Source organism: Neolamprologus multifasciatus, chromosome 17, assembly GCF_963576455.1.
Source record: "Neolamprologus multifasciatus chromosome 17, fNeoMul1.2, whole genome shotgun sequence".
NCBI classification, from domain to species: Eukaryota; Metazoa; Chordata; class Actinopteri; order Cichliformes; family Cichlidae; genus Neolamprologus; species Neolamprologus multifasciatus.
The window spans coordinates 16,705,397-16,727,988 of NC_140455.1; the positions used below are offsets into that span (position 1 = coordinate 16,705,397).

Genomic DNA, 22,592 nt, shown 5'->3' on the forward strand with positions numbered 1-22,592 from the left:
CCTGAGAAATGACTGAGCAGATCTGAGCCAGAGAGACTGAAGTATCACTCTGTGCTTCAGTCTGAGGCGCACTCACTGAAGAGCTCTTTATGAATAAATCTATTTCAGCCTGTTTGGTCCGTCTCTATGACCTTGCACTTCTCCCTAGACACACACTTACATATCTCAGAATAAATGATGGGCTGCAGATGAAACCCTGGTTTTGGGGTCTGGGAGGTGAAGCCTGAATCCTGAGTTCCTGCGACTGAACCGAGCCCAGCTAAATCAGCAGCAGATACAGCATGCGTGTTTGTCCTCTGCCTTCTCTTCTCTTCCAGCTGGCAAATGAAATAATGATTAATGCGACCGTCGCTCTCTGCGGACCCTCTGTGCTCGTGCAGACCACTTGAAGGGGCCGTCTACCTTCCTCTGGCTTTGACGAGCCTTGGAGGCGGACGGCACCGATGACCTTGGCTGCTGTTTTAAGAGGATAAAGATGTCTTTGGAAGGCGGCGAGAAGGAGAGTCATGAAAGAGAGAGGCAGGATTGGCGTTCAAACTTTCAAACAGATTTGGCCTCCTCGCAGCCTCTCTGTACCTCCGCTTCGGCTAACATGCGCTGAGCTCAGCTCCAATCAGTAGCCAGGGTTCACAGCTGACTGAAACCAGCCCCAATTATCTCCAGCTCACGTAAAACTGCTGCTTTCTCACCGGCCGATAACAAATCTGAACAAAATCCGACATTTTATGATTTCTATTTTGAAACCTTTCCTCTGAGGCAGCACTTGCTCATGCTGAATGTTTCTGATGTCATCTTCAGATAAACTCTGGCTGAAGATGCAGATTTCTCCATTCTGTTTCAGCACCGGCTGAAACGCTGTTTTAAATGCTTTTTTACAACCAGATTTCAGACATTCAGGGAGATGTTGATGACGTTGTTTGGGACTAGGATGCTGTTTGGGTGTTTAGGGTAGTTTTAGGACTGGATAAGACTGGATAAGAGTCATTTAGCAAAGCTTTTCAACAATTTCTACTTTAAACATTGTTCAGGATGTTGATGTTGTTTTTTAAATGGGTTCAGACAAATTCAAAAGGTCAAACATTGTTGAGTTGTTTGAGATGGTTTGGGCATCGTTATGATGCACTTTTATATTTTGAACTTCTATATTTGTTCTGAAGGATTTACAGCTGAGAAACTCCAGTACATGGAACACATGGCTGTAACACATTAACTGTCTGGAGTTTTTAGGTTAGATTTTGCTTTGTTGAGTGAGCATTTAGTTTTTTTATTTGGGAGAAGCCAAATCACCAGCCTTCAAATAAAGATGATGGTAAAAGGTCCTCACCTCAAAGTGTTTGAAAAGCGTGAAATCATTAAAAAATTTCAAAAACTCGGAGCAAAACTTTCTACCAAATCCCCCGAACTGTTTGAGTCGTGTGTGAAAGACCGAGGCCTCACCTGCTTGGCAGAGATAATGAACCCCACCAGCAGGAGGGGGACGTCTGAACACAGTCTGATTTGAATTTGTAAAGCGGGTCACGGCGGCGCCTCGGCATCCCCGTCTCTCTGCACAGAAAAACGGTGTGTGTGTGTGTGTAGCGGCACTCAGAGTTCACTGAAGTGCTGAAACAATGCAGCTGTAATGTGTGCACTCATGCAGAGCAGCAGTCCCATTACAACTCATTATTGATCTGCAAATTAGCGGCCAGGTGGTCGGAGTGACCTGCCTCCCTGCCCCACCCACCCCCCCTCCTCATGTCAGTTCACACATGAGCCACCGGCCTCTGATTGGCTGAGCCTTTAAGACTCTCAATTGATGGAGGCGAGAAAAGGAGAGTGAGGGGAGAGTGAGGGTTTATTTTTTCTTTTATGGCAGCTGGGTGAGGAGCGCTGGCTTCGGCTGAACAATGCAGCCATAAAGAGCTGAGACAGTCCTGCTGCCCAAAGCATTCACCTCCACCACCTGATGGAGAAGGAGGAGGAGAGCCAGTCTGGTTTGTCCAAAGTGACACGATGATGAAAAGCAGCTGCCTTATCGCACCGAACGTTCGACCTGCTTTGCATCCCAAGTAGAGGCAACGGCAGCTGAGCAGCTGATCGTCCACCTGCAAGAAGCCTCAAACTGACAGAAGACAGGAAGCACAAGGCCAAGGCCACAAGCTTCACAAAAAGCCTCTAAGTGCAGGCTGAGGAAACCTAATTCCATCAGCTTGCCAGGAACCTGCTTATCATCAGGGTCAGATTCACTTCATATAAAATTTAGACCTGAAATGCAAACCCACCCTGACCGGTCCCCTGGTGATGTGTGAAGAACAGTCAACACCACCGAGTGTCCAGTCATTTAGCCTGAATGTCGTGGGACTGTGAATTGTCACATGTTCATTTTCTGATCCGTGTTAAACAAGTTTTATGATTATCAGTGCAGCCCTGATGGAAGCTCAAACTCTCACTGCACCGCATGTAGATGGTGCAATCTTCCCTATATGTCCACCAACCGGCTGCTTCGTTATGTTACCGGAAACACTATATTAAACAGTACATTATTTTAAACCTGTTTATGATGATGTTCTAAGTTGAGACATATTTTGGAAAAGGTTTGGGACATTGCTTCTGACATTTTGAGGCCTGATTTAAGACTCATTTTGGACCATAGTTTGGGCTTGTTATAGTTTAATTCTAATGTTAGAAAGGCTTTGAACGTCGTCCAGGACATCATTTCCATTTAAGTCAAAATCCCTTTAGGGGCATTGATTCTTGCATTTTTAGGTGTTGATTTGGGTCTTCTTTAGAAAGCTTTGGACATTGTTTATCATGGTGTTTCGGACTAGTTTCAGACGCAGAGCTTCCTCGTGTTATTTTCTGTCAGCCTTTGCAGCCTCTCTGTATGAGCCGGTCTCACATTAGCAGACGTGTTGCGTGTCATATGAGGTGTGCTGATGTGCTGGACAGACAGAGGAAGCATAAAGCCAGAGCCCGAGGGCCCTGAGGCTCGGCCCTCCTCCCTCTATGGTGCCGTGCAATTACAGTAATAGTGTGGAGGCTGCCGGTGTTGAGCGTGAAGCTCGGATCCCGACTGTGTGCTGATGGAGGTGATGGTGCTGAATACAAAGTGTGGAAGAGGTGAGGTGCTGCGGCCTGAATCCTAACAGCTCAGAGGAGGAGGAGGAACAGTGGAAAACAGTCCCTGAGTTCAAACCATGAGTTCTCCTCCGTGCTGCACATTGCGTTCAGGATCACAACAACAATCAGCTGCTGCTTTAGCGGCGAGCTGCGGCACTCACGCCCTCAGACTCTATGACAGGAAACTGACCGACATAAAAAAAACAAGGCTGGCTCTGCTACATTCAGACTCAGTTTTCTGACCGCACATACATGAGCTTTTGATGTGTTTTTCTCACAAATTTAAATTGAGATTTCTTTGACGAAATAAGTAAAATGACACTTTAACAGGAAATGTTGTGCTTGATGAATTTGTGGTTTTCAGGTCTTTGTCTGACTCTGATCATTCACACGCTGAGCTGCATTCAAACACAATCATTCAGGATGTTAGAGCAGCTGGTACAAAATGTCAAGTTTTTGCAATTTCTTTCTTCTTCCAAGGTTTCTGAGCAGTGATTCAACACAGAAGCTTCTGGATGCTCGACAAGGTGACGGCTGCAAAGAAAACACATTTACTCCCTAAACCAGCGGCTTTAAAGACCAACGCGTCACGTTAAAGCATCTTTAAATCTGTAAACTCTAAACCAGTTTGATGTTCAGAGGGAAAATGGTTTTATAACTTCAGCTCTGCAGTGTAGACTAAAGACTGTAAAGAATAAAATACCTCTGAAAGGATCCAAAAAGCAGATGTTCTGTGAAGCTCCACAGATTAATCCGCTGTTGATATTCTTCATTATAGTTTCCAGGAAATAGGCAGACTAATACCAGGAACCAGGAACAAATGTTCTACATTTACTGTGGTAAATAAAGGTAATCATAGCACTGCAGACAGTACGAAAACATTTTCAGTGCCTGTGCTGCTGTCAGACGGCTCTGCCCAAGCCCACCAGACTCCATTCACAAAAACCCAAATTCTACCTGCAGGAAACAAAGCTGCCTGCATCGGGTGCAGGTCTGTGTTACTGTGTAAAACGTATTAACTCATCGCTCACCTGGAAAACAGGTGAATCCACAATAATGTGTTTGAGACTCAATCTCCGGATGTGTGATGTAGTAATCCATCACATGAAATAAACTACTTCCTGTGTGAAAAAGTAAAGTAGTTTCTTTTTGGACACCTGTTCACCTTAATGACTGGAACAGAAACAGCTGGAACAGCTGCTCACTGTGACCTCAGCAGGGACGTTACCTGGGAGGGGGGCAGCTCTCCGGCTCTCCTGCTGCTGCTGCTGAACGGGTGGACTCCAGCGGCCACGGCCCTGCCGCCCGTCTGAAGGTTGATGGGGGACGTCTGCAGTGGCTCCAAGCTCGCCACCGCCTTCTGTCCGTTAATGTGTGCGGTTACCATGGAAACGGGAGCCTTGGCCGGCACCACAGAGATGGCGATGCCCTGACTGGGAGGCTTGATGAGCGACAGCGGCTTAGTCGTCCCAACAGGACAGCTTCTGACCGCCAGCTTCTGCAGAGAGACAGGAGAGAGACAGACAGGTGAGACAGACAGATAACAGCAAGGGAGGGAGAGTGAGACGGAGAGCGAGAGAGAGAGACAGAGATGCTTCCGTCTGTGTGTGAGGGCCTCAGTCTGTCTGTACTCTGAGTACACCTCACACTCCTCCTGAAACTACATTTCCCTGCTGTATGAAGATGCTGCAAACAAAGCCGTGGCTGAGATTAAAAAGCTGTGTGCAGTGCGTCCTCCTGCCTTTAAGGTTACACCAATCAGGACACAGTCTGAAACACCTCCAAGCTCGCAGTGATGATACACAGTATCGGTATACACTGTGGATTTTTTTTTAACTTGTAGTGTATATGTTTACTTTTTAATTGACGTTTTAATTTAGTTTCAAGAATTAAATGTTAACATTTTAATTAACTTTGAAACTATTACATTTTATTTTGGTAAAATACAAAAAAGGTAAGCTTTGTAATACTTATTTTTTATTTCTTTTGTTAGATTCACTATTGTGATTTCAATAATTTATTCTATATTTTACTATTCTGTGTATTTTTCCATTCGCTTCATAATTTCTTCTTTGCATTGTTCTTCATTCTTGTTTATTTACTTATTTATTTTTGTATTTACTTTGCTAAAGTTTCAGGGTTTTTTTATGTAGTTATTTTAAAAACCTAAAAAAATTTACATTTTATTATATTTTCAAGAATGAACTCATCTTCTACTATAAAAGTGTTTCGGTTGCACTTTCTACATTAGTTTGTTTTTTACTTGGTATTTTGATATTTTAAGTATATTTTTTAATATTTACTCTGAATGTTGTGTTTTTAAGTTTTGTTAGGGTTTACTTTGTGTTCAAAGTAAGTATTTAGTGTACGAGCAGACTGACTGCTCTATAAATGCTGGTCATGCTCTCCATGATCCTTTACATCTATCCTGCCTGTTAACAATGTAGCAGCAGGTGAACAGGTGACCTCTTCTAGCCTGAATCCTTGAGCAGATGTCTCCCCTCGACACAAACAGATTGAAAGTGTTCACACTGGCGTTGACCTGAATCTGAAGCAGCTCACGATGACTTCGACTCGCACTCTGATGTTAAACTGGAAACACTCAGCATCCTCGTCCACATGAATACACATTTACGCCCCTCCCCCACCTCAGCGTGTATCACAGAAACATTTCCCCTGGCAGATCAGAGTAATCTCCCTTTTCCCTTCGTTTCACCCTCACACTCCTGAAGAAGAGCTCTCTAAATGTTTTATATTCCACTCACTGCTGCCCCCTCTCATCCCGCCGCTGCTTCTTTCAAGCGTTTCTATAGACTACAGTGGGTGGGTCGGGGCAGGGTGTGTGTGTGTGTGTGGGGGGGGGGGGGGGCTGAGCCCGGCTGCTAATCACAAAGACTTTCAAAGTTTGGGTTTTATTAAAAATGGCAGCAACAACGACTGTCTATATGAGTTCATGTCAGTCGTGGTTACGATGTCACCTGAACGGAACCCAGTCAAATGAAACCTGTTGACTGTTTGGGACGTGAAGCTTCTAGAACACCAGGAAAATCCTTTCTAGCTCAGAGCGGAGGCCTCCATGACTCTCAGTGCTCCCCCTGCATTTATTCACATGTTATTTATCAGCCCTCTCCACCATGAGTGCAGTGAGGCCATTGTTTCAGGGGATCAATGTAATCCACAGGCAGCCCGGGCAGCAGCCTGCTACGGGGGCCCGGGGACCGCCACTCGCCATTCAGGGTTTGTTTGAGCCGGGGCGCCTCTGATTGTCTCAAAGGTCACTCATTTAAAGGCTCTCCAGGCTGCAGAGCACAGCCTCGTCCCTCCTGCAGGGAGCTGAGGAGAAAGTGAATGAGGGGAGGAAGAAGAGAACGTGAGAGCAGCAGGGATCGCAGAGAGCCACGATTACAGTGCTCCGAGAGCGTTTCAGAGCCACCGGAGATCAGACTGAAGACAAACAATGCTGCCGCCGAGAACGTCAAGATTCATCAGCACTTCAGTCAAAGACCTGCTACGAGAAAAGAAACAACACAGGACAATAAAAAAGCCTCAACCACCTGCAGAAGGCAAAGCCTGAAGAGGAAACACCTCAGATCACATTGAGCTTCTGACAGAGCAGAGAATGTCATTACTACCTGCAGTTCCTCTGACGTCCAGCAGAGGCAGCAGTGAGTTAGTCCCCATAGACTACCATGTTTAACTGAAACAGCAGAAATAAACATGTTTACAGCCTGATACAGAAACGTAACAAACACGTATACATGTTTGTTCTCTATCGATAAGTTCATCACATCTGTTTGGCCGCATTAGCTCCACCCTCGTCTCCAAATATGGTCACCTATGAAAAAAACTCAACATGGCAGCAGCCAAAATGATCCAAAACTACCCAACAGATGACGTCCATGTTTAATATCCAACTCACTAAAAATGTTCTTCAGTCTTACTTTAGTACCAGCCCACAAGTTATAGGGATTTTTGACAACTTTAGAAACATTTACCCTCCCTTAAAGATGCACAATAAGTCTGAATTAAATTCCCATTAAAACCCCAAATTTAGGTTGAAATTAATTTTAACCTCCTTAGATTTTTTTTGTTAGAAATTTAAGACAATCTGTGGTCCTCACAGAGTGCTGACATATTTACACAGCCCACAGCTACTCTTAAACCAAGAGAAACAGCCCGTAAATCCTTTTTATCGTGCAGCTGATGGAATGTATTCAGAGTCTTTGAGGATCCTGCAGAAACCTTTAAACCACCCTTAAGTGTCATTAAATGACCTTCCAGGTTCTTCAAACAGGCGAGGATTTATCTTCCAGAAAAAGGACACTCAGACTTGAATGTAATGACGTGTTGCTCGACAGCTGATATCCATCTGACTCTCAGGTGTAAAGGATTTCCCAAAATGTCAGATAATGGCAGCGTGCACTGAACCTGACCTCGGCTGCTTTAAAGCTGTGGATAAAATCAAACGGAGCTCCTGCAGCGTCGCTCTGAAAGATGTTTTCAGTGCTTCGCTTTTCTTCAGTTTTTACCAACAGTTAGGCACAAGTATCTCTAAATGAAGGATTGATTCCACATGTTACTATCAGGAGGCTTCACTAATGCATGCAGGGTGTGAAAGAAAACACCATCTCGCACAGAGAGTGCGTCTTTCTATGGTGTAACATTGAACAGAGTCACCGGTCGAAAGGTGACGATTTAAGGATTCAGTTCCCCAGTTTTATACTGTTAAGCACCAGGATGGCCTTTTGAGTGCTGTCTAACTCCTCTGAGATATGTCTGCAGATCGGGCCTGTGTCGGGCTGATTGGTGGATTGTAGTGGAAGACTTTGGGAGGACTCTGTGACCCCTAAGCAGACAGTTTTGCCTGATAGGCAACAATCTGAGAGAGGAAACGTTAACGATGTTTTAAGGTGTCTTAACGAGCCATTCCTCCAGCTATCGGGCTCAGTTAAATGAGACGCAGCCTGCAGAGGCTTTCATCAGTGTCCACTCTCTCCTCACCTTTTATCCACACAGAGCAGCTCTAATGACGGCCAGACAGTGTGATGGAGGAAATGGGCTTTCTGATGCATGCCCAATTTTCTGCCTTTGAGAGCCGATGATTCACTTTTGTGAATTCTCCATCTGTAAGCTGGTGCACATCAAAATGGTGTAAAGCAGCACCAACTGTCTAAACTAGAGATTGAAACCAATAAACAGTCAAATAAGTACGAAATAGCCTGGTAAGCTAAACTGGTTCGGATTTTATCAGCGTCCTATTTGCTGCATGTTTATTAATGCATTCTTGTGATGTTAGAAGTTCATATTTGAGCTGCTTATAGACCAAAATGACTGGGAGGCCATCAGAAGTTAGTGAGGACAGTCTTTGCCTATGCAGCTACATTTGGAAACTAAGAAACTATTCTAATGGTCATCAAACCACAACTTTATTGACATATACTGAGGCGTCAGAACTCATCATAAGATTATTAAGGGTATCCAAAGTCGTCTTTAGGGGGAAAGAGCTAAAATGGTTTCCTGACATTGCTGATGATGTTTGAGACCTCTGAGGATTAGTGAAAGTAGAACTCCAACTTTTTGGACTTCCTGTTTCCGGTGTTTCTGTTTGATAAGCCAATAAATGGAGCCCTGTGAAGCTGTAAACTAATAACATAACATTTTCTTGTAGAATCATTCATCATTGTTTAATAGAAGGGATTGCTGAAATTAATAAAGATTGATTTTTACATTTTGTATTGTTTCTATTGCTGTACAAAAATACTGTATATCAGATAAGTCACAGTACAACAAGCTGCTTTACACCATCCTCCATTTAACTTCATTCACCTTCAACCTCCACAACCAGCTGCTTCTCCTGCACACATGTAGGTTTCTGCTGGGCTTTAAACTACACTCCTAACTAGGGATGGGTACCAATATCGGACATAAACGGTAGTAACCAGACCGAAAAGCAGCGCACATTTCGGTGCTTTATTTCGGTGCTTTTTTTTTCCTGAGCTGTGATACACTTTAGATTCTAGCCAATCATTTTACGTTTCCGAGGATAGTAGGCGGGTCCAGGTACGTACGTTCTTTTAGAGCAGAGCCACAGATTAAAAACGCTCAAGGTGAAGCGGTCAAAAGTCTGGCTGTACTTCACAGCAAAAGATGCAAACTCAGCAGCCTGCAACAAGTGCTTTAAGGTGATACTGTGATACTGTCAAAGGAGGTAACACCTCAAATCCGATGAAACACCTGGCGACGCATAGCGTGTTTTTTAAAAGCCGAGAAATGTGCCGTATTTGATAGCTTGCTGCGAGACCTCACATCGAGCACATCTACTGCAGGTGGGTTGCCTGTTATCGGACCCGGAGTTAGCAACATCCCCCAAAAACCCGAAGAGGAGAGTCCTGGCCCCTAGCCCTGCCAGTGTAGCAGAAATGATGACGGATGATGATGGCAGCAGCAGCTGTTCTTCTCTGCGTGAGTAGCTTAATGTTGTTTGTTTGTAATTTACATTGAGTAGGCTAACCACGTTATTAAATTAATGCATGTAAGGTGAACTAGCAAACATCATCATAGCTACATGCGGCTGTCTTCTTGTTTGATGGCAGATACTCCCTTCACCCTGGCCAAAAAGGCTAAAATGACCAAAGAAAAAGAGGGAAACAGCTAAACATGAGAGGTTTTTGGACAAAGTTTGTGTTTTTTCCATTGATTAAGCACTGCTTCCAGCCAAGAGTGATACCATATATGCCCTATAGCTGCAGAAAAGGCTAACATTGTTATCTTTTACAAAAAAACAGCTGAACATGAGAGGTTTTTGGACCAATTTTGTGTTTTCCATTCTTTAAGCACCGGTTCGAGCACCGTTTAAGCACCGGCACCGTTTCAAAAGTACTGGTTTGGCACCGGTATTGGATAAAACCTAAACGATACCCATCCCTACTCCTAACCTGTGCTGGGTTTGAGTGAGGATAACGATCAGCCAGCATGTACTAAGATGTACATATTCATATATATCAATACAGTATTTGCAACAACAGAAATAAAGCTTGTCCTTTCGTGCCTCAGGTCAGTGGTGTTTGGAACAACATTAAACAGAATCCGAGTTTTATTCCTGGATCAACAAGGTGAAAATCAAATGATAAGCTTGTAAGAAACTAGAGTCAACAGAATGGCTTTGCTTTGGAGGAAATCATCCATGTCCTGCAGAGCCTCATGCTGATTTATGTATTGTAATAACAATTTATTACAGTGTGAACTCTACTAGAATAAAGTTACTTGGAGAAAAATGGTTAAAGGACATCTTGTTAAAACCAAAATAATGAACATATATTCAAATGAAGCATGATTAAGGCCTTGAGAGCGATTACAGCACATTTATGAAGAACAAGAACTCGTTTCTTGTTCTTGAAGTTCACAGATTAAAAACATCCAGGAGGAGAACAGGTTGTGTTAATTACGAGATTTAGAGGTTAATAATTAATCATGTTTTCTTCAGTAATGTTTCCATGTATGATGAGATTACTGTTACTAAGACCCAGAATTTTTTTGGTGCACTGATAAAGAATGAATGAACAAGTTTTAAAATTCTTTCTTAATGAGTTCTCTATATTTGTAAAGCTCGGAAAAAGAAAAGTATCAGGATATTTGATTTGTTGCCTCTGTCTGGTTCTGGTTTCTTTTTCCTAAATAACCATGTCTTGTAATGCTGTCTGGGCTCGGCATATTTATGCAGGAAGGAATAATAATAAAAATCAATCAATAAACTGGGAGTGAGACAGCAGAATGTGGGTGTTTTTTGTCCGTTTATGGAGAAGGTGGTTACCCATCACCTCTGGAGAATTTATAGTTGGGGCCGGATCATGTTTTACAATCTTGTTTTAGAGGTTTCTGCTGTCTAGAGACAATTTTAGGTATTTAAGAATGGAAAAAATAAAGCCCTGCAGCATCAATCACACACTTCTTTTTATTTATGAATGCACGCCTGGAGTTTTTCTCAGACCCGGCTGTGACGGAGCGGCAGTCACACAGTGTTCCCTTCCTCCCTGATCTCTTCTGCTCTTTGCTGGCTGAAGAAAGATCGTTAATTGAAACTCTGGGAGAGGTCCCAGTGGAAGTGCTCGAGACAGACAAGTCAGCTGGAACCAGAAAGCTGGTCAGCTTTCCACGGGGAGGGAGCTGGCAGAGACCTGAAACAGCTGCAGTGTGTCAGCTGATGGGAACAGGAAAGACGTCAAGGAATTGAAGACCACGACTACTACTCCTGACTCCTGAAGCTGTTCCTGAAACAGCATTTCCACTTTAACATGAGTACGGACTCTGCTGGAGCCTCTGCTGGACGATGAAGGACTTGCAGGTTTTAATGGATGCCAGGAAGCACCAACTTCTAGTAAAGCTCATGCTGCGGAAACAAAAGCTCCGCCCTCTGGTCTAAATATGGTCACTTCTGACTCTGATAAACCAACATGGCGGCAGCAGGCTATGATGGTATCAGATTTGAACGTGTACCACAAAAACAAAAACATTCTTTTGATTTTGAGTATTTTTTGTTTCCTTGTGGATTTGTGAGTGTGATGATACAGAAGCACAAAAAATACTTCTGATTCGATAAAGCTCTTTTTAGCCTTTTTTCTCAAATAGCAACTTTTAAACAAGAACAAAGTGAACAAAGCTGTGAAACAAAGATGAATGCATGCCTCACGTGAGTTGGAATGATTTAAATCTGAATATTATTGGGCTTTAAACAACTGTAACAGTTATTCTTCGGCTTCCTCTCCTTCCTGTTTCAGCTCCCGTCCACTCCCTCGACTTTGAAAGGCACATATAGTCTGCTGCATTCGAAGAAACAACCCGTAGGGGTGAAGTTTATTCAGCATTAGTCGACTCTTGTTTTCTTTCTAATCTCTCATTCAGCAGTTAAACTGATCTCTGCGTGCTCGCCGTCTCTCTCCACTCCACTGGCAGAATTTAATTGAGAACGCCGCTGCCCGCTCCACGGCCACAGCTAAGGTCATCGCCAGCGCTGCCGATTCAGCGAGCGGACCGGATTATCCACACTCATTATGTACTCTGGTTTGATAGTGGGCCTTTGAGATAACGGGGCTGCTGAAAAACACATTAGTAGCTGTTCAGATTTCCATCAGTGCAGCTGCCAGACGGTTCCTTTGTTTACACGCCATTTACCAGCAAGGCCCTTCAGGCCGCGAGGAGACGGACGGCTGCAGTTTGGCCTTTTCCATTCTGGTGAGACAGAAACACTCACAAACACCACCTTAAAAACGGTGAGACAAGCATAAACCCATCCAGGATCCCACCGTGGGGCCTACTTACAGGCAGGGCCAGATGTTTGATTAATCCCAGCAGGCAGGCTTCATCATAACCAGGAAGACTTTTTTCATTCAGTGCTTAATCTTGACTGAAATCCAAACTTTCAAAATAAAAGCTTTTATTAAATGAAGAAAAGAAAACAGATAAAATGTAAACAGGTTTAGGCTGAAGCTTTCCAAAGCCCACTACCATTAGACAGAGAGATTATTCCAGATTCATAAAGAGAGATTAGATTATATATTTGGTAGAAAAATAGTAGATCATGCAGTTGAAACCACCGAAGATAAAAGATTCTGACTGAAGCAGAGAAAATGTTCACGGATCAGAACCTCCAAAGTGTCCTTGGCTGCAGTTTCCGAGTAAATGGACTCCTACCAGCTTGTGTCTGGCAGCAGGACAGCTTATCAACAGGGGCACACAGGACAGAGTCTGGACCCTCGCCCACAGTTTGGCAAAAAGGGCCGTGAGGCCCCCGCTGCCCCACATGCAGAGCTCAGCCAGCAAACACAGCGTGGAAATATGGCCGCCGGGTGGCTGCGACCCAGCAGGGAAAACACTGCAGAGCTGAGCCACACCTGCCCTCCCCGTCAGGAGGAGGTCTGATCATCTGGGACTCTCAGGTGGAGGTGAGACCTGTCCTAAACTATTACTGTAACAGCAGTTATGAAGCTGAAGCTCACAGGAAAAATATGAAACACTTCCGGTGATTAAACAAGATCCTAAACTTGTGTGTGATGTGAACTTTCTGAAGGTTCATCACCCTCTCACTGATCACCAGGATTAACTGGAGAAACAGAACAGAGCTCCTTTATTCACCCACGTAAAGGATATCTGACTTTAAAAATCACGTCTGTTTCAGGACAAACATTCATAAAACACTGCGAACAAAGGCCATACTGACTATGTTTTTTATTTGTGTGCACAGATAAAAGGAAAGCACCCCAAGCAGAGATTTATCTATCAAAAACCAACCAATAGGAAGACAAACTGCCAGTACTCAGGTGCTGGTCATAAAGAGAGGATCAAGATTTTCAAAAACAAATTTTGATCTACAATGATGGACAAACACTTATATGATGTGATTATTTCAATTTCAGCTCGTTGAGCAGAGTTGATCTTGAAAAGACTATCGTGGTAATATTATTTATATCCCAGGAAAGGAGTGGCGACCCTAATCTGGAGCTCTGAGGGACAGAGCTGATGAGTAATTTAAAACCAGCTTACTGCAGTTAAAGTGTCAAAGGATTCAGAAAGACAAAGAGCAGCCCGGTATATTTTACTGACTTTTCAAGACTTTTTGAAAGTGAAAATCTGGATCCTCACATGAGGTATAAGCCAGTTTCTCTCAGCTTCATCACCCTGAAGTCAGAAATGATGTCTCAGGAGTTACTCTAATTATTTTGACTTTAAGGCAGTTGAATTCACAAAATGAAGCTGATGTCCTGACGAATCTAAAACATGAAACAGAGATTTCTACATTGGTTGAGTTCATTAAAATACGCTGCAGGAAATATTAAAACACTCGGCACATCTTGTTTTTAAAACATTAAAATGGCGATGGTAAAAAACAAAAAAAACAAATGCTCAGCTTGAGGCTTTGCTGACCAATTACAGAGTCTATAATTCACTCCTCCTGAGCATCATCAGCAATTATCAGCTGGTCAATAAGTGAATCCAGCTGGTTAACTCGAGTAATTAAACCTGTTTCATGTAGTTTTAAATGAAATCAGAAAGAGTCCCCACTTGCTGTTCAGTGTTTGCTTTTTAACTTTAAGAGACAGAAAAAAAATCCATGAAATCAAACTGAGTCGCGCTTCAGAGGCTCAATGACCACGACTCCAAGCTTCAGCAGAGCTTCAGCTCTGTCAGTATTACTGCTCCTCATACTCCTCCGCTGCCTTCCATCTGATAACAATCACATTAAAATGTTCATTATGCAGCCGAACGGGGCGCTCGGCCAAACCGTGCAGCACAGCTCCTCATTTCCTCTCATCTGATCATGTGGTCAGTCTCCACCCGTCACACCGTCAGTGGACAATAAATCCATTTAAATGCAAATCAAACGCGCCCCGAGTCTAATTTTCCCATGTAACTCGGACTCCATTGGAATGTGACAAGCTGCCGCACAGATCCGACAGCAGGAAATGTCGACAAGAAGAGCCGAAACTATCGATCAATTTATTGGCCAGCGGATCAATGAAAACTCTGATGAGTAATTAAAGACCTCACAGATGTTTAACTGCAGATGACAACAGCTGTTTACTGTTTACATCGCTTTGTTTCTGACATTGCCTTTCATCACCCCGACCTGATGACAAATAAAAGCTTCCTTAATGGTTAACTCGTGTCCTAATAAATCCACATGTGTCTGTACAGTTTGGATTTAAACCTGAGAAATATGTAAAAACAAACATTGCTTTCTGTTGCTGATAGACTTTTAATTTGAAATAATATATACACTCACCAGCCACATTAGAGACACTAACAACTAACTGATTGTTAAGGTAAATATTTAATCAGCCAATCAGATGGCAACAACTCAGTGCATTTAGACATATAGAATGATAAAAATAACCTGCTGTAGATCCAATTACTGTATTAGTATGATTAATTAAGATGATTTAAGTGACTTTTTTCTTGCTGATTTGCTTCGATTTTTCCATCAACCATTAAGAGCCACAGTTGTCTGGGAGAAATGACCTTGTTGAGGTCAGAGAATGGTCAGACTGCCTCGAGCTGATAGGAAGGTAAAAGTAACCCAGATGGCCTCTGGTTACAACAAAGATCTGCAGAACAGCATCTCTGAACCTTGAAGCAGATGGGCTCCAGCAGCAGAAGACCACACTGATTTCACTCCTGTCAGTAACTGAGGCTACAGATCACACAGACTCACAAAACTACACAACAGAAGATGGAAAACTGTTTCCTGCTCCGATGAGTCTTAATTTCTGCAGTAATATTCACATGTCCGGGTCAGAGTTTTGACCTATATCAACAGTTCAGGCTGCTGGTGGTGAAAAAAGGTAAAGGTAAAGGTAGGGAAGATATACTCTTGGCAGATTTTGTGCTCCTTAGTAGCAACTGAGCATCATTTAAACACCACAGCCTACCTGATTATTGTTGCTAACCATGTCCGTCCCTTTATAACGAGTGTACCATCTTCTGATGGTCGCAGCACATCTGCAGCAGCTGTGTGATGCTGTCATATCAACGTGGACCAAAATCTGAGAGTATTATTAATAATACGATTATTATTATTATTATTATTATTAATAATAAGATATATGCTCCAAAAAGCCAATGTTGAGGCTTCAAAATGTGGAATCCACAAACCAGTGAGTGTCCTTGTCCATCTTTGATATACAGTCTGTGTAATCAGCAGTTTTGTGATAGGGGAAAAAACAAAAAATGACTGCGAGGTTTTACTTCTTTGGAGAAACAGTTGAATTATTTTCTAAATACTAAGTGATGCTGATTTTCGCCCCCTAACGAGCTTCGCTGCAGAGAAAGACAAAAGTGTTTACTCGGTAAATGGACTCAAAGACACAAACTTTAATTACACAAACAGAAACGGTGACAATACCTCTTCAATCGATCAGCAGCGGCAGCTCTAATCACTGTTTCTGCTGCCTTCGGCTCTTTGATTTCTCTCTTTTTTTTTTTACTCAGGAGAGAAAAAACAGGAAATCACAGCAGCAGCTTCAAACTCTGGTTTGTTTATCATCTCAATTAACTTTTCAGCAAAAGTGCCCAGAAGATATTTCACCGACTGAATGCCAACGCAGAGACAGAACTGAGCCGAGCCCGCTGAGAGTCTCCGCCGCCCTCACCAAGATTTCAATCGCCCATCTCTGCTAATTGGGTTTTTCAGAAGTGACGGAGCCGCTCGCATGAATGGAAGATCATAAAAATGTGACTTCTTTTTAATGTGATTTGCCGAAACGTGATCGAAGCTGTTGTGACGCTGCCCGCTGTTCTCACTGCGGCGCCTCTCCATGAAAAGTAAACGATCAAACCTCACCCCTCCTGCGCTTATTACCACTTAAATCAGCTCCCGTGACTTCACGCTGAAGGGAGGTTTCTGTCTTTGTTTCAATCCTGCAGCATCACACAGAAATGTTGCTATAGAGATGTGTCACTCCATCACAGCAGGAGGTCAGAGATGTAAATGGAAACAAGAGGAACGCAAAACAACTCAAGAAGAAGAAGCTTGATTTGACTCAGACATCTCGGGGTTTGAAAAAGACGTAAAGTTCAGCCTTTTTTTTCAATAAAAGCTCATTTTGTGCCAGAGAGCTGAGAACTCACAAAGGTCCAGCAGGCGAGCTTTTATTCTGAAGGGAAATCTGGGCTTCCTGTATAACAGATCTAGGAGCAGGCCTGAAACTGGGCTCCTGCATCTGCGTATAAACTGCAGTAACACACAGGCCTGTTTTGGAACTGGTTTCCCTCGGCTTTTGGAAACATGTTGACACCAACATTCAGGCCTGTCTGCGAGCCAAAACAACAACATAAAGCAATAAAGGCCATCAGCTGTAAGCTCATTAATGTGCTGTTGTAATGTGAGGTACAGGTAAGCACAGGTGTTCTCTCTGAGCGCCGTCGTTGGCCTGGATTTGTTCGTGCGTGTCAAACAGGTGCCTTTAAAAAAAGCGGAGCCAGTGTCTGTACAAACAGTTAGAACTGGATTATTAAAACTATTAAAAACCTAAAAATGTCAAATCTTTTCTGTTTTCTCCTGTACAGTCCAGATCTTTTAATTTCACACAGAAAGATGAATTAAATGAACACCACCTCCAAGACACATGAATCCTGTGGGAACAGAAGCCTCAGAGCTTCTCAGAAAATGTTCTTTAAAGTGTCTTTAATCTCCCGTCCTCGTCCCTTAGCGTTTATCGGAGGCCAAACAAAATCACAGGCTGAAGCAGAAACGATCTGAACGTCATTGAGAAGAAATGTGGCTCGGGGTCGTCGCTTTAATGAAGACATTTATTTGCCAACCGAACAGCTCGCACCTTCAGCGAGAGCTGAGAATATTGACCAGCGGCGGCAACCGGCACATAGCTCTGAAAGGTCAAACTCTATATTAAAAAATGAAGAGCCGGAGAGAAATTATAGAGCCACTGCTGCGTCCACCGATCATCTCAGCTCTGCTCTCCTAATCGCAGATAATAAGAGGATGAAAAATGGCAGAAAGAGCAGCAGCAGACGTTATTGGTGCTGATTAAATGGCCAGTTAGTGGCTGAATGAGCAGGTTGGGCTGGTGCTCGGCCGTGTTCCCGCTGAGGAGTTAAAAATCTAATCTTTTCTCAACATGATTTGGGCTCTGTTTGGAAGAGCAGCTGAGGAAAAATGAAGACTAGCCTGAAAAGTCACCAAGGAAAACTGCAATGATGGAGCTCAAACTACTCGAGTAGTGGAAAAACACCAAGGAAAAAGAAAAAAAAAAACACTCAAAGCTGACTAATGTTAAGGTTAAACACTGGCTACAGAAACACTCCTGACACCAAGAATCCTCAGTGATCAGGTCATGTTTTAAATGTCACTGGACGTGGTAATAACGTGGTCATCAAACAGCCACCAAACACCAGCAGTTATTTTATTATTTATTCACATTTACTACAACAGAGGGAGGTTATTAGGATGATTTTCCATGTTTCTGCATCAATTTCCATTGAAAAGCATTTACATCACTTCCTGTTTGTTCTCTGGTTATATAACACGAGTCACACATGTGGATGTTACACAGCTTGATTTTAGAAGGTTAAGTCTCTGAATTATCATCTGAATGCCTGATTTTACTAATCATCCATCGACAGCTGCTTATATTATTAAAATCCCACCAACGTATATTTCTTGTTTATACTTTTAAATGTTTCAGGTTTCAGGTGTTTGTGAGGCCAAATTACAAATTATTCTTTCTAATCATGATCTTTGTTCCTCTAAAATCCTCAGCATGGAGATCATCAATGTAATTTTGATGTATTTTTGGCCCATTGCATGTGTGATATCCCCCAAAATATTTTATTGGATATCCAAGTTTCCCTTCAAAGTGCTGATGTTCTGACCCAGTTCATAGAAAGTCCGTTTCAGTGTTTTGGCTCTCAGATGATGCAGAAGAGAGAGAAGGAAAGAAAATGAAGTCATTTCAGACCATGATTTAGTCATTTGATGGCACAAATTATTAATCTTAAGGAACGAATCAGGTCATTTCAGGGTAAGAGCTGCTAAATTAAAGGCAGTAAAAGTTCTTTAAAGTCACTGATTTGAAATTTGAAGGGACAGATGATTTATTTAAAGAACTGATTTATGAAGTGCGGAGCCCTGCTGTTGTCAGAGAATAAAACAGACTTTATTCAAAGTCATAAATGCTGAAGTGGTCACTCTTGAGCACTGATTATTCTTTATTTCACACTGCCACAGTCATCAGAAAAACTGATTATGGGACTGACCAGAAAAAAATATCCAATCGGATCACAAATCTTTTTCCTATAGTTTTTGTAAAAGGTAAACCTAGGGTTCTTTCCTGTTGGAAACTTAAAAAGTTGTGTTATTCTTCCTGCTATGAGCTGTCCCCGCTCACATACGGCCTCAGAAACAGACACTTTATTAATTCAGCCTGTGCTTGGCACTGTGGTGGGGAGATGAGAGCACTAGACCAGGACCAGAGGGAGTCTGAGGGAGTCCAACTGGCCTGTGGGAAGCTTTAGTGCCAGGGTCGGCGCCCCGCGCTCGCTGCAGAGAAAACAACCGTTTAACATGTTGGATTAGACGGGATTAAGGACATCTGTTGAGCAAAATGAGGAGCTTCTGTTGGTTTTAGCTCTCCTGCTGTGATGGCACAGAACAGACCGAGAGTTGGAGAAATTAAAAGTCAAACTCTGGAAGTCATCTGGAGGAAAATATGACAACTGAAGACGAATCCGCTACTCTGGAGCTTCTTTAAGCTTTGTGAGCTCGTACACTTCAAATTCTCAGTATTTCATAGTATTGTATTGTACAGTATTGTAGTTGTGACTTGCAGAACTGACTTTAACTACTGAGACAAAATGAGTTTATAAACTACCCAAAAAGCATCCATAATGTACAACCTGGAGCACCAAAACATCAGTATCCACCCATTATTTCAGACTAAACACAGAATTAAGATACTAGAGTGATTGCTAATAAGGTTTTAGTTAGTTTGATCAAAACAGAATTTATTCTTTCTGAGATCTGCTCCATCACATTACCATTACAGAGAGCTTTAAGGGCACTTTGATCTTTTTTTAAATGGAAAACTGATCAAATGTTTGGTTTAGGTTTATTTATTTGAAATGCTTAAAGCTGTTAATAAAAAGTTTTCTAACTTTTTATTAAAAGGTTAATTTAATTTGTCAAAGGTTTTCTGCATGAACCATGTTTTTAAACCTTACTATTCAGCAAGTTCTAAAACCACAAGTTCTCTATTATGTTATACTTCAGACACTTTGGCTGATGGATCCTCGTGTTTGTTTTGGCACAGACTTTATGCCGGATGTCCTTCCTATCCAGGTTTGGGACTGGCACTGATGAGATTTACATTGTGTTTCTTAGATGTAATACCGCTGCTGTTTGCAGTGAATTCCAAAAGCTGATTTTTTTAAGATATAAATGCACCTATACGAGGAAAAAGAAAAATATGTTCACTGAAGCTTTCAGTTCACAAGTTGCACTTCTCTTTATGCTGATGATCTGCTTTTATTTTCAGTTGTTGTTGGTTTGTACGATTACATAAAAATTAATGAGATAAAAGTTGGAAATTTTGAGCCTGTGAAAGGGAAGAAACCATTATATTTTGTTGTGGATCCAAACTGCTTGGAAAAAAGCTTTTTTGTCATTGGCTTGGCTGCGGATCACATAGAGAAGAATGGACGACTGGCTTTGGCGGAGCTCTTTGGTGTCTGGTGCCTTTCTAGATTGTGTTTATAAATGTTTGCCAGATATTTATTGGACGTACATTTGGATAGCAATCACGTTTAGAAATGTGATGTATTCTCTCAGATATCCTTGCACTGCTTAATTTTACTCAGAGCCTGAAAAGTGTTTACTTTTGTCACATCCTTGTGGTCCTTTTTTGATGATTGTTTTAGTGTTTTAAAAGAATTCCATTTGCTTACAAAAATATGTCAACTTATTCTCATAGGCAGGTCAGGAGATCCATACAAAGCAGAGAAGTGACTGTCCAATATTGTTTGAATGACAAAAAGAAAAGGTAGATGTTCTAACTTTGTTTGATTACATTATCTGTTGTTACTTTCATATTTTTAGTGTTTATAGAGAGAGTAAAGTGAATAATGATGAATGTCATCCCATAAAACCAGCGGACAGTTTGAAAACTGCAACAAAACAGCAGCTGTCAGGCTGTGAGGCTTCCAGAAACACCAAAAGCTGCAAATTCAACACTGGATTTTTGTTTTTCAGCACTTTCATTGATTCTTTCACTTTCTGCAGCTCCCTGTCCGCACAGCTCCCTCTGATCAATACTCACAGTTGTCATTTTGAATTATCGATCCACACACTTCACAATGTTAAGCTGAAGGCATTTATAGTCGGCTAATGTTTTCATCTATCAGTGGAACAGCTCTGAACATCACCGTGAATAAACGCAATGCTTCAGCAACAGGACAGCATTCACAACTGTTTTCATTATCGATCAGTTTACCGGTCACTTCTCAGGTCATCTGTATATCAACTGATCTTAAAATGTCACAGATTAGTGCGAAAGGCCAAATCCGGTTTCGCTAAAGCTGAAGATGATTTGCTAATCAATCAACATGTATTTGTTTATTACTCGTCTCATCAATTAAAAGTGCTTGACAAACCGCTCACGAGCTCATAATCAGACCAGCATCCAAATGTAAAAAAGCAAAACTAGAAGGGAAGGAATAAAGACAATAATTTCATACATAAATAAACAAAAATAAAAGTAGAAACCAAGAATTTAAACCCTGAAAATATTCATCTTACTTTTAAATTTGCAGAAAAACTGGACATTTCTGTTTGGACCAATCAAACCGCTGTTGGACTATTTTTATGAAACAGCAGCAAAAATGTGTCATCTGGGATCCTACATAATAAACTGACAAATAAAAAGAAATATAAGTAGCAGTTCTGCTCTGATATAGTCAGTCAGTAAAGTTATCAAAGTTTAATAACAGGCATGTCTGCTAGAGAAAGATGCATTCAGCAGGACACTGCTTCACAAATAGTTAATACTCGTGTCTGAATAGCATAAGTTGACATTAGCAGGACATGACTGTCAGCAGTTCATACATGAAAAATCACAAGAGTTGTGAACAGAGTTAAGTTTAGGGATATTTTTACAGAAATCTACACCAAGACTGTAAGCAGGTGCTGAAAACCTCAGAAATTCATCATCAGTGGAAGCAGAGTTTCTTAAACTTGGAAAACATGATTAAATATACAGATATTTTATTTGTGTACAAACTTTTTTGCAGCCCGGCCCGTCTTCTCTTCTGAATGAGTGTATTAAAGTAAACAAAGTCAAAGCATATCCACATCTACCTCTGCATCTTCCAGCAGAAGTGTTAAAATAACTTTTAGAAAAGTGCTGAAATATTCCTTTGTTTAATATGATTTTGCATGTGTTGGTTTTCCTTTCCTGACTATAAATACCATCTACGTGCTGAGACTGTGTGGACCAGACTAATCACATTCATTTATTTCAGCTGAAGCTTTTTAAATGAAATTATTGTAAACGTAAGAATGCGCTCAGGCCAAGTTTTCTGAGCAGCCTCTTCAGCTCATCGGTGATGGAGCAATGGGGGAGAATAAGGGGAGGACAGCTGGCTTTCCCAGCAAAGAGGAGGGGGAGGAGGAGGGGTGAGGCTAGAGGGTGTTGGTTGTCTGAGGCGAGGGAGGAGGGGCGAGCTGGAGGCCAGCAGATGGACTCCTGCAAACAATAGAGGCAGACAGATGCAGCCACAAAGAGCAGCAAGCACACAGAGACACACTTCACAAAAAGCTGAGACGAAGCCTCAGCTCGACAAACCGAATGACTCTGGAGGAGCAGCACTGCTCACAGCCACCAGGGACACATAAAAACCCCCAAAGTTTATTCTAAAACTATGAAGTCACTCGTTTTTGTTCCTGATGAGATGGAAAAAGGTTTCTAAAAAATGGGCACAAACTGTGAAAC

General features: G+C 42.1%; 1 protein-coding gene across 2 annotated transcripts in view; it reads right to left on the bottom strand.

Moving 5' to 3' along the window:
* The window catches only part of phf21b (PHD finger protein 21B), a 97,483-nt gene that overhangs the window by 12,749 nt on the left and 62,142 nt on the right, over positions 1–22,592 (bottom strand). For both annotated transcript variants that reach the window (XM_085137007.1, XM_085137008.1), the window contains exon 3: positions 4,328–4,597. In XM_085137007.1, the coding sequence (XP_084993133.1) occupies positions 4,328–4,597 (270 nt within the window). The remainder of the gene's footprint in view (positions 1–4,327; positions 4,598–22,592) is intronic.